Source organism: Choloepus didactylus, chromosome X, assembly GCF_015220235.1.
Source record: "Choloepus didactylus isolate mChoDid1 chromosome X, mChoDid1.pri, whole genome shotgun sequence".
NCBI classification, from domain to species: domain Eukaryota; kingdom Metazoa; phylum Chordata; class Mammalia; order Pilosa; family Megalonychidae; genus Choloepus; species Choloepus didactylus.
The window spans coordinates 136,535,744-136,549,148 of NC_051334.1; the positions used below are offsets into that span (position 1 = coordinate 136,535,744).

Consider the following 13,405-nt stretch of genomic DNA (forward strand, 5'->3'; position numbering starts at 1 on the left):
TTTTAAGGTCCTGGTGAATTGGAGTAGCTAGCTGTAAATACCTGAAACTATCAAACTACAACCCAGAACCCATGAATCTTGAAGATGATTGTATAAAAATATAGCTTATGAGGGGTGACAATGTGATTGGGAAAGCCATATGGACCACACTCCCCTTTGTCCAGTGTAAGGATGAATGAGTAGATGGGGGCAAAAACAAAAAGGCACCCAGTGTTCTTTTTTACTTTAATTGTTATTTTTCACTTTAATTTTTATTCTTATTATTTTTGTGTGTGTGGTAATGAAAATGTTCAAAAATTAATTTTGGTGATGAATGCACAACTATATAATGGTACTGTGAACAATTGATTGTATGCTTTATATGACTGCATTGTATGTGAATATATCTTAATAAAATTGAATTAAAAAATCACATTGTTTTATTAATACATCTTTCAATAGAATCTGACCCATCCTTAGAATTCCTTTCATGCAGCAATCTCACCATGGATTTATGAGGAAAAAAACTGTTAAAAAATGTAGTAAATTTACTACCAGCTGTGGGTTTAAGTGCCCTAAAGCCTATTTAAATACAACAATGCTTTAAAATAAATATGTTCAACATTTTGAGAAAAAAATTTAGTTTAATGTCTCATAGTTAACATTATTTGGCCATATGACTGGAAACTGGTAAATCAACAGAGTATCTTTTGATGAGAAAAAAACTTCTTTTTTGGAATCAAAAAGCTGAAATTAAAAAAAGAGCTCCATTATTAACAGTCATTAATAACACAAACTATTTTCCTGAGGTTTAATAACTCAGAGAAACAGGCAAAAAAGCATTCAGCAGAAAAATAAAGTGAAGTGTTTCATATACATGCACATTTCTCTTTATCTCTAATAAAATACTTGGCATTAATATATTTTTCTTGAAGTCACAGCTCCTTAAATCCCACCAAATCACAGTGATCTCTTCATCTTCTAAAATTCTATAACATTATCTATGCCATTCAAATAGCAATCATCTAAAAATCATCTCATAATCCTGATTATATATTTCTTAAGTATCTTGTCTCTCCCAACTAGAGCGAGGACTCCTGGAAGGCAGGCACCATATTTTATAATCCTTATTTGATCTTTTGCCTGTGGCTCACTAATAACATGTTCCAGTTGATATCCATTTTAAGTCAGTTTTTCCTTTCTTCATTCCTGCTTTTCTCCTGCTTTCTTCAATCCTGCTTTTCTTATACTATTCTCCAATCTAGAGGTAAATATATTTCAGGTCCTAAAGCATTATTTTTCTATTTAGACAAAAGTAAATCCACCCAAAAAGGCAGCCTTTTAGGGTTAGTTTTTTTTTAAATAACTGTCTTTTCTTATGATATCCTCATAATCCATATACTATCAAGTGTATATCTACAGTGTGCAGGCAAAGCTATACAATGTAGGTCCATATTTTCTAAATACAAAGTTTTTTTATCTACTCATACTCAGACTAAACATTATAATGCTATACAACTTACCATTTTAAGTAAAGCTTTTTGCTTATACATAAGCAGAATAGTTATTAACAAAATAAATAATAAGACAAAAGCAAATGGTATCACAAAATATAGCAAAGTTTTCTTCCACATGTCACCTAGAATAAAAAATCAAAAAACAAGGGGAAGAGTTAGAGGTTTGTTTATAGTTACTTTTAGAACGGAATTGTTCTATAAATAAGCTCCTAGTGAATGGCAGAGAACCAAGTTAAACATGGCAACTTTTGCCATATTTGCCAGTGCAAAGATACCACAGCTATGTCTGAGTATAGCATTCCTTCCATTTTGTAATTTTTGTACAGAACTACTTTATTAAACTGTAACAGCTGTTCATTTCACTTAAAAAAATATCCCCAAAGCATAATTGTTATTTTCTAATACGATTTTATTTAAAATTTAACCATGTGAATTTTTCATAACAAAATAATAAAATACTAACCAAGTGATTAGACAAACATGCCCTATATATCTATCAATTAGTCAAATGTTTACATTATATCTATCTTAGCAATGCTGGAGTGAGCAAGATCTGCTATTCAATAAAAATGTCTGTGTGAGTAAAGGAACTATTTTTTTAAGGCCTTTTTTTAAGTTTTAAAGGGAGAATGAAGTTATAATGGCTCTTCTGTATAGCAAGAACTGGGCAAGCACTAGACAAATTTTTAAAGTAGCCAGAAGTTGCCCTTCAAAAATCTGTATCTCTCACTTGCTTTGGAGTAATACACAACATCCTGAGTCCTATGCTCAGACCCTACACTCAACCTACACTCAAATCTTTACTTCCATACTCCGTTTTCTTTGTCCTATTCCCTTAGGATGTTATTTTCTCCTAGAAAATTACCAGTCAAATTCATATGTTCAGCTCAATTAAGATTTTCAAGGATATAATCCAAAAAAACTGGCTGATAATACAAATTTTCTGGAATGCTAAAATAACAGTGGGAAGCAGAAGACTCCTTTCTTGAGGTTCCGCAAATCATATATAGGCAACCACTTGTTTTCCTTGTACACAGCCAATCTTGAAGAGGATATTTTTTTATTTTCAAAAAAAAAGTCATTGTCCTGTTTTTCTATGACTTAAAAAGTGCAATAAAGATCTAGGACCACATACCACTCATGAAACTCTTGGTTCCTAATCACAAAGTCTTTAAGAATCTACCAAGGGACACCCATTAGGCCAAAAGAAATCTCAGGCATTAGAATCATTGTTAAGCTTGTGTAAAAACATGTAAGAGGCTGTATATTTTGAGGTTGTTGCTAAAAATTCATGAAATATATTTCCAGCATATCTACTTTAAACTATGCATTGACAAATGACCAGATACAATTCAGGACGTGACTTTCTCACTGTCAGTTCCATACAGTCTCCAGATTTCTAATAGCAGTGACAAAAATCAAAAATGTAGACACAGTAAATTTTCTTTCTGATTCCATATGTCTTTTGGTCAGCTGAGTTCTCCCCCTCCCTGCCTAATTTTTCTCCATAGCCCTTAGTGATTATATTTTATTTTTGGCTTCTTTTTGATTTATTGTCATCACTACCCAAACCAGGAATAAAATATAAGTTCTATTAAGGCAAGGATTTATTCTCTATTGTATTTCTAGTGCCTGAAAAGACTTAACATATAGTAGGTGCTTAATAAAATATTTGATAAATGAAAGAGAACAATGATACCACTATATTCACAAGGAGATAACAGTGAAACAGGGATTCTATTATAGTGGAACTACATGAAAGAAGATGATTAGTAGAAATGACAGTATCTGTCTGAATATACATTTATATATGCATTTATAGCTGGCTCTATATCTATATACCTGAAAAAGCAATGCTGAGTTAATATCCTACAACTTTGAACTATCAGTATTTTTTACTGAAGTTAGTAGTACTGTGAAGCACAATTATATTTTCCGTTATTATATAGACTTTTTAGTTTACACTTCTATTTAATTTAAATATGTCTTTTATCATAAGTAATCTTAAACAACTGTTGTAAGTGAGTGGAATATTCATTTTAATAATCATAGCATCTTAATTAGAAAAATATTCTTCCAGCATAGTACTAGACATGTGAGAACAATTGTATGCTGACCTACTCTTGCTTTAACAAAAGATGTATGTTCTCTTGAAAACTGAAAGCATATGAAAACATTGATTTACATTTATAATCATGCTTTAAAGAAAAGAAATACTATTCTACTTACAGTAAGAAAAACAAGAATGTTGATAATAGAAGTACAGCAAGACTCTTAGGTTCTAAGAGATATTAGATTTTCAATAAATCTGTGTTCAATTCAGGTGCTTGCTAATGTATTTTCTCTGTTCATAGACTATATTCAACAGTTTTTATGCAAGAGTTCCATAATAACAAAATACACTGAAAGAAAATTAATTTTGCTGTCAAATAGGTTCAATATTTGTTTACTGCTCTTTTATCCCATACCTTTCCAGCATTGTTCATCACTCCACTCACTCCAAATTCCATCATCTGAGCAATAAATATTCACTTTGCTTCTTACCATAAAGCATAATTGTTGGCGTTCATTTGACTGTCTTATGATGCACATTTCATTTTCAACTGTGGTAGTCTGGAAGCCAAGCAAGGGAAAAATAAGCCACCAGTATTTAATTCAATTTTAACTAGACAGATGCCATTTGATCTGTCATTTTCAAAGTGGGTTTTGATACATAAAATATATGCATCAAAAAGACTGGAAGGACATATACCAAGATGCTAAGAGTGATTACCTCTCTGAATGGTGGGTAATTTTTTCTTCTTTTTCTTGTCTTCCATATCAATATTTTAAATATTTTTCTATAGTGGTAATGGATTACTTGTAGTACAGGGCTTACATGACTGCAAAATTCCTATGTAGCCATAGTGTTTACTGAAGCCCAAGTATTTGGATTAGTGTCAGATTTCCCAGATTCCATAAACTGGAATATGCTACATATACAGAGTTAGCAAAAGACAGAGCTATCATGTGACTATTGTTTCTATGGAAACTATAGAGCCCATACACATAAAGCCCCCACCCCCATTCTTGTTTTGGTTAATTGCACTCAAACCTGTGTGACAATGCTCAGGGTTTGGCATGAACATACCCATTCAAATATGAGAATATAAAAAGCTGGGTGATATCAAAGAATAAAAAAAAAATCACTAAAGCAATTACTTCTATTTTATATTTAAAAAGTTGAAGAGTGTTTCTCATTCAAAATAACAGCTTTTCTTTTGTGGTAACTTATTTTGGCAATCAGCATAATGTAAGGGAAAGGTTTAAGTGGACTGGGTATCAGATCTGGATTCTAGTTGTAGCTGTGTAATTTGATTGTAAATCACTCCAACTCCCTAGGACTCAGTTTCCTTATCTAAGAAATGAATTAATCAGAACCAGTGGGTCCCCTACTGGTCTCCACAACATTTTAAATTAGAAGCCAATGAATAAAATTAACATATAACAAAGTAGGGCCAAAGGCATCACTACTTTGTTGGTGTTGGGGGGAAATTCATCCTGCAACAATCCCCTATTTCTCCTGCCAGTCCTTCCTTCCTTGTAGGAGAAATTCTCTTGTAGCCTTGCCAGATTTTGCTCTAATTTTGACCTGAAAGTTGTTCCTCAAGGAGTGGTGCTTTTGTTTGTTTGGTTGCTTGGTTTTAGTTTTAATTGTAGTTTTATATGAGGCCTCTTCACAATCCATCTAAGGCCCTTGGCAAATTTAATTTAGTCACACAAAATTGGAAACCAATGACTAATAAGACTTTAAGGTCCTATTAGCTTAAAAATTGGTATGGTTGATTATACTTTCAGATTGTAAGCATCTTTCTTTTGTCTAGTAGAGTGTTTGGCTTTTCTGGAAATTTAACTAAGGTACATGTCATGGTCTATTCCTCATGTGGACAGCAACTGATTATGGCTCTCATGTTTGCTATTTCATTTAAAGGGCTATGTTGACGATTTTCCCAAATAAATGCAATGTTCATACCACCCAGGTAGTATCATCTTCTGTGAGCACAACTTGATAAATTAAACACTTTGCTGGAATGGGTCCTCTGGGCATGCTCCATTTCAGGTTAATTTCACTTGAATTCTTCACAGTAAGACTTAAGTAGTCTGGTGGCAAAGGTTTTACTGAAAAGCAAAAGGAAACAATTGCAACACGGAGGTTATAGAACTTTAGCACTAGCCCTTATTAAAACTGGGGATACTTAAAAACAAAAGCCTCTAGAGAAAAACGAGGTGGCTTAAGGCTATTCCCTATGATGTGAATTGAAATCAAAGTTACTTGTCAACCAACATTAGTTTACTGAGAAACTTGGTTATCTTGGAAACTCATTTTTGGATGTCACATATTAACAAATATTAAAACCCAAGAGAAAAGTTAGAACACCAAAATCATTACAATCACTTTTGTTTTCTAGTATTAAAAACAACCACAACTAGTATTACTACTTTTAATAGTTAACCATTATTTAATCCTTAGGATGTGTCAGGCACTGTACCAAGTATGTTACATCATAATCTCACTCATGTCTCACAACCAACCTATTAGGTGGTCTGTTATATCCTCATCTCACTGATAAGGAAATTGAATCAGAGATATTAATTTGCCCAAAGTCACATAGCTAGAAAGTGGTAGATCTGAGATTCAAACCCAGGTCTGACTGACTCTATAAACTTTCACTCTCATCAGTGTTAGAACTAAGAACACAGACTCAGAAAACAACCAACTATTCACATTTAGAGTAAGAGGAATATGTAATTCCACAATTAGTCTGTTACTAACACTGCACAAAGTGCTGCATAACAGACCAATTTTTTGAAGCTTTGAAATGAATTGCTGGTGCTAAATTAAAATGGCATTTTATCCTTCATTCAATTCCTTTACTTCCATATTTGGATATTTAATAAGAGCTTCCTGGTGCACATTGTTGACCCTCATTTTTCTGGCTTTTCACTTTTTTTGGTCTTTCCCACCTCCCTCTTCCTTGTGGTTGTAAATAGCCTAAACTAGAAACAAGGTATTTGAACATGTTTGTTTATATCACCTATATTTTGAAGTTGAAAAATGAAATAGCTGGATCTGATAGGCTTGGATTCTGATGATCCGTTAACACAAATATAGAAGTCTTTATAGTCTGATGACTCCAAGTAGGGAAACCTGCATCCAATATTTTTTCCATTAGCCTTGATGTAATTGGAACACTGTAAGGCATGGTTCAAGCCTTCATACTTGTAAAAAGAAGTTTAGTGAGTATTGTGAAAAATAGATATATTTTCTATAGGGTGCTCAATTTTCACTTATCTTAAGATGTCAAGTGAATAAAAAGTAATTTAATAACATTTAATGTTTATTGAATATCTACTATGAGTCAGACACTCTGATAAGTGCTAAGGATAGATACAACAGTAAGTGGGAGCCTTTACAAAATCTCAAAGATAAGACAGGGATTCCTACTCATGTACTTAAGTTATGTTGACTCACAAACAGGGTTTGTAAATCAAGGAGTAAGAATTCCTATTAAGGAAACCTGGGGTTTATATAAATAATCCTGAGAGATACTGTTTTTTTATATTATTCTGGAGAAATTACTTTAGAAAAAAGCAGAAATACAAAATATTATGTTTAATAAAATTAAAATCCTCTAAGGATACAATAAAGATTAAGAGATAAATCTCAGAAAAGCTAAAAAGGAGGCAAAAAAATTTTTTAAAGGAGGAGTTTTTGGCAAGTAAATGTCTAATTTCCCATTCTCCTAGACAAGAAATTTTGCCACAACCTTTAAAGTTAACCTCTTTCCAGTAATAAAGCTAAAGGGAATTAGACGGGATTTCCCTACTGATTTCCAAAACAATAAATGCCTGGTTTATTTTTCTAAAGAATAGCTTGCAGTGCAAAATGTGACTATCTGCAAGAGAAGCCAAAATCCCCTTTGTCATGTTGCCAACATAGCAGCTAATTGGGTGCTGGTACAAATATTCCAACTCTACCAAATTCACTTTATGCAAAGTGTTTACTTTAGGCAGAGTATGCAAAACTGTAGTGTCTGGTTAGTTCACTTGATTACAGTTTGGGAGACTTGAGTTCTAGGCCTGACTTTACACAGATTTATTTTGTGCCATTGGGAAGCTTCATAGCATCCTTATTGTCCAGACTTTAAGATGTGAATATTTACCCCTTGCTACACAACTAAGATGAGGATAAAGTTACATTCTATTAAACATGAACTAGGATGTACAAGCAGGTAGGGACTTTGTTGTGTTCACAATTTATCTTTGTTATCTAGAACAGTGCCTGGCACTTAATAGATGCTTAATATTTGATGGAATAATGAATAAATTAATTACATGCAAAAGACTTTGGAAATTACCCATCCAATTCCAGATATGGAAACTGAGACTTCAAAAGGGTAAATTACTTTCCCATGGTCAGCCAGTTAATTGATCTGATGTGAGAGCAGGGATTAGAATCCAGTTCTCAGGATTGTTAATCACTTATACTTCATGGCTTATACTTTATGATATTCTAAAGAAACATGCCATGATAATTTGGACCTAAAACTCATGAATATAACACATCATTCTTTTTTCTGCTACTTATCTATCAGTTTACCAATGCTACTATTATATTTTTCATGCATTTAATGAGTATTTAGTGATAGCCTACTATGGGCATAGCATTGTGAGTGTAGTCAAGAGATATATAAGGTATACTTTGTGCCCACTAATCCCTTAGAAATTTAATAGTGGTGACAAAGCATACACATATGAGCAAAATTTAAGTACCATCTGGACAATAAATAATAAAAAGTTATAATGAGTAATAGTACAAAAGAAAACTGAACACAGGCTGAAGCAATCAGTAAACGGTTAATGAAATAGGATACCAGATGGGCCTTAAAGGATGGATAAGAATTATTGAAAGGGAAGGAGAGTCAGAGGGCATTCCAGATGAAAAAGCACACAAAGGCATAGAAGGTAGTGACAACGATGAGGAAAAGATGTAGAGATGGGTCTAAATGGGGTGGAATAATCATATTGGTGATAGTAGAATGTAATTATGGGAAGGCAGTGACAGAGTAAGGCAGAGGCTCAAATACCAGCCTAGATTTTACCCTGGAGGCAATGAAAACCCACTGGAGGTTTTTGTATGAGGAAATGGCATGTGAAAAATAGCAATGTAGGAAGATGAATCTGGCTACAATGTGCATAACGACTAGGAAGGGGAGAGACTGGAAGCAGAGATCATTTGGAGGCAATGGCAATCATCCAGGGACAGAATGAGGTGAGCCTAATGTAGACTTCTTATAGCAGAGATGAGAAATACAGAAGTGAGACCTTGCAAATGAGTGTCAGAACTTGGTGATGAACTTTACCAAGAAACAATTAAGGAATGAAGGAGAGGGAAGAATCTAGATAGCTCCAAGTTTAAATGCCTTAGTGACAGCTCATAAAGGTAGGGAAGTCAGAAAAAGGATTCAGTTTAATAGATACCTGTTTGTTTTAAAGGCAAGAATATAAAATACACCACAACTTTTAGAATATAACTTATTCTATCTGAAGGATGTAAAATTTAATCCAGTACAGAAGCAGTGACTGAATTCTTTATATCTACAGAAAGCCTTCCAGTAGTTACAGCCTAAACCCAGTTATTCCAATTGAAAATTTCAAATAATTTTAAGCAATCATCATCATAAATACAACTCTAACAAATAAAATGAACATAATTTAGTGAAAATGCAGTTGTTCATAATGTGGATTAATTTTGAAAGATATTTTTCTAATATGGAATTTTAACTATAAGAATACTTACCAGTAAAACAAGTTGTAATTGGTATCAAAATGAACACCCAGGCCAGGTTTCCAAGAGCAGAGTAAATATTGCCAGTTGTAGTATATGCAATACATATCTTGAATTTTAGTTTCCAAATTTCCTAAGGATTGAATGAACTGTGAATGCTTGAAAGGCACAGTGATGAATAATTTGAGAAATCACTATGCTATGCAATTTTATTTCATTTCCTATGGTCTCTCCATTTCATTTAGCAATCAACAGAATTGGGAATATTTCAAAAATAAATTGTTGGAAATAACTTCACTATAAGGGGGTATGCAATATCAGAAAACTTTGAGGGCTCATTTGCTGGCATGAGTGTAAGCATACACAAAAGTATTAAGTTAATAATTCTAGGATGCTCTGAGTAGTTGAGCAAATAACTCACATACATATTTACTAATATGATGCCAAAATTGGGAATTATATTAATCTAATGAGATGTAAGTTTTGTAGAATGTTTGCTGATTTAAAGGATTCAAAAAGGCCAATTACTTGCTCATAAGAAGGATACTATTTTGTGCCACACTGTCATAGTTTCTATTGTACATACAATCTGGTGCAGAAGAGTTAAAGGACTAACTTATTCTCTATATGGATTGTTCTGGCAGTATTAAATGTGAAAAGAGAGCTTTCTTTTAACCTTGTGGAAGTATCCAATAAGTAGCTTCTGACCATGAACTTTGAACTTCTGATCCATTTGTGCACTGCCCTGGCAGAAGTGTGTGTATCTTTGCTTCAATGCCCTTGTTAAGATCAAACCCATCTTTGTAATGTAGATTCTTAGTAATGATGGTCTGTTTGATAAAATAAATAAATGAATAGATAAATAAGTAAATAAGTAAATAAATAAAATGAGACAAAGGCAAGCCACACTAATAAATAATTATTAATAACCCACATTAATAAAGCTAAGATGCTATTAAAACCCTGGAGAGTTCCCAATATCTAATACACTCTTGATGATTATCTGACACAATGCCCTAGACATACTTCTAGCAGAACTTCTCTCTGTATCATATCATTGGATAAGATTGTTTAAATCTATTAAATTAAAAATCACTGGAAGGGAAAAAAGGCTCTATGGACAGGAACTTGAGGTATAACCAACAAGAAATCAAATAGATGATTTTCACATACTATAGGCATATTGGCAAGTGACTTATGACATTTCAAATATATGAAACTTTCAGGAATCACATAATGTAAAAGCCTGGAGGTAAATGGAATGACCTGATGCCAGTGAAAGCCAGGCAAATTATGAACTCCTGGAAGACTAAAATCATGTATTGTTTACCCTTGTATACCCGATACCTAGCTGAGTGTTTGACATAAAAAGATGCTTGATAAATGTTTGATTTGAATTGTCCCTTGAAACTACATAGCTGAATTAGGGAAGTAACAGAATGTCTTGCACAATAGAAACCTTGAATGAATATGCTTGTGAATAGCTAATAATTCAGTAAATTGCACTGAACACTTACTGCAATATATGCAAAGCACCATGCCATGTTCTTGGGGAGGTCACAAAAATAAATGAGGCTGACTCAAAGAGAAAAAGCTTACAGTCCAGTAACATATATGAGACCTATATAAAAATATATAAATAACTATAAAATGTAAAATATGTAAGTGCTCTTCAAGTCCATATTTCATGGGACCAACTATTTTTTTCCCTGTCCTTCCAATGGTAGTCTTAATACTGGGTGGGCTTATAATAGATGTGGCAGGATACACAGGAGATAGCAGCAGGCATGGCAGCTTGTACTAGCCTAATTATAGTTATTCAAATATGGAAATTGGAGTGGACACTGAAGTCAGGAAACACCAGAAAACTCCCAAGAATTACTCTGATATTGCAAGTTCATACTTTACTTACCTTCCAGTTTTCAGTATCAATGCTTCGGTATTTTGATACATATTCTACTGTGCATTCCTTAAGATTATCCAGAGAGAGTGGAGGTTGCCATTGCAAATAGAGATAACCTAAATATCCAGGATCTACTATCTCAAAATCCTGAGGAGGATTAACTGAAATAAAATAAATACTTTAAATTTTTTTTCTGCATTTTATGACAATGATTGTTAAACTGATTACTTTCAAATGTCCACCAACTGATGAATGGATGAATAAAATGTGCTAAATTCATACAATGGAATATTATTCAGCCATAAAAAGAAGTATTGACACATGCTACAACATGGATGAACCTTGAAAACATTATGTCAAGTAAAAGAAACCAGTCACAAAGGTTGATCCATTTATATGAAATGTCCAGAATCCACAGAGACAAAAAGTAAATTAGTGGTTGCTAGTGACTGAAGGGAGCAAGGTATATACATATGTTCAATAATTCTATAAACTTGTCTACTATCTAGTAGTACTGCCCTCATGTTTCCTTTTTGCTAATAATTTTCCTCCCATTGCTGCCCTGCTGTTCATTTTAATATTTTCTTCACTTCATAATGCTTATTGGGGTGAGGGGGAGAATCCACAGAGACAAATTGTGACACAAATTATTATTTGACTTAGGACCCACAAGTACCTACAAAGAGGATCCCCATTGAGAATGAAATGACAATCCATTTGTTTCAACCCTTATGGTCAGAAATCTTTGTCAAATCCATCACTCTAATTATTTTCTGCAATAAGAAAAGTACATTAGAAAGGACTTAACAATTCTGCAATTATTTTTAAATTTTACTTTAAATCTCTGTAATTTAAAAAATTTATCAAATTGTCTTAAAAGTCAAGGGTAGTCGACATCATGGGATTGAGAACATCTTGACCAAAAGCAGGATGTGAAATGAAAGGAAATAAAGTTTCAGTGGCTGAGAGATTTCAAATGGAGTCGAGAGGTCACTCTGGTGGGCGTTCTTCTGCACTGTATAGATAACCCTAATGCATTCTATATAATGTAATGCATTAGAATAGCTAGAAGTAAATACCTGAAACTATCAAACTGCAACCCAGTAGCCTTGACTCTTGAAGACAATTGTATAGCAATGTAGCTTACAAGGGGTGACAGTGTGATTGTGAAAGCCTTGTGGGTCACACTCCCTTTATCCAGTGTATGGATGGATGAGTAGAAAAAATGGGGACAAAAACTAAATAAAAAATTACTTTTATTTTTTTTTACTTTTATTTTTTATTCTTTTCATTCTTTTTGGTGTAAGGAAAATGTTCAAAGATGGATTGGGGTGATGAGTGCACAACTATATGATGGTACTGTAAACAATTGATTGTACATTTTGTACATTTTGAATGATTGCACGGTATGTGACTATATCTCAATAAAATTGAATTTTAAAAGAAGTCAAGGGTAGTAATCAAGGAAAAGTTCCAGTTAGTTGGGTACTAGGTAATGAGGTTTCAGATATTTAACCCAGTTTTTAGGAAGGATCATACAAAAGTGTTTGCAAAATGTCTTTTGGTTTGCCTTTTTTTTACACAAATTGTGTGTCATCATCAGTTACCTTATAAATAAGTCTGATTAGTTAGAACATGTCTTTTGTGCATTGACTTCCTAAAACATTTCCAATAATAACCCATATACCTGATATGCACTTCCATAAGGTAAGTTGAAAAGGCAGTTAATAGCCTTCATTTTAAAACCACTCCATTAATATTCAGTCAGCATGTTGGGTTACCTTTTATCTCGGTGTTTGAAGACAAAGTACAGCCAAATACTGTCCAAATAAGAAGGGTATATAGGCATCTGATATCCAAATGAATGAAAGCCATTTCTCCAAGATTTACTACATTGAAATCTCCACTCTAGGAGGAAAAAATGTAACATTTTAACTTTATCTTACCCCAAATAATCAAATGACTAAATGTGATTAAAAATATTTTTGGGAGCTCTCTATCTACTTTCTACTAAGAATTAGGAAAACTCTTCCCCCTTGTACTATGGAAACAGTAATGACTGAGTTTGGATCCAATATAATTGGAAAGGGAGGATTCTAGGCTCATCTTTCTTGTGAGAGTAAAACAGAAAACCAAAATACCCTACAACCCTTCAACCCCACCCTCCCACCTATACAC

The 13,405-nt window shown here is 33.3% G+C and overlaps 1 protein-coding gene across 1 annotated transcript; it reads right to left on the bottom strand.

The window, feature by feature from the left end:
- Nucleotides 1-618: 618 nt before the first annotated feature.
- On the bottom strand, nt 619-13,102 carry IL13RA2 (interleukin 13 receptor subunit alpha 2). The gene is given in 9 exon segments (XM_037820884.1): nt 619-726; nt 1,503-1,618; nt 3,965-4,109; nt 5,509-5,654; nt 6,572-6,755; nt 9,333-9,457; nt 10,001-10,154; nt 11,237-11,388; nt 13,009-13,102. Coding segments are annotated over 9 exon segments (1,224 nt in total).
- Between the last annotated feature and the right edge of the window lie 303 nt (nt 13,103-13,405).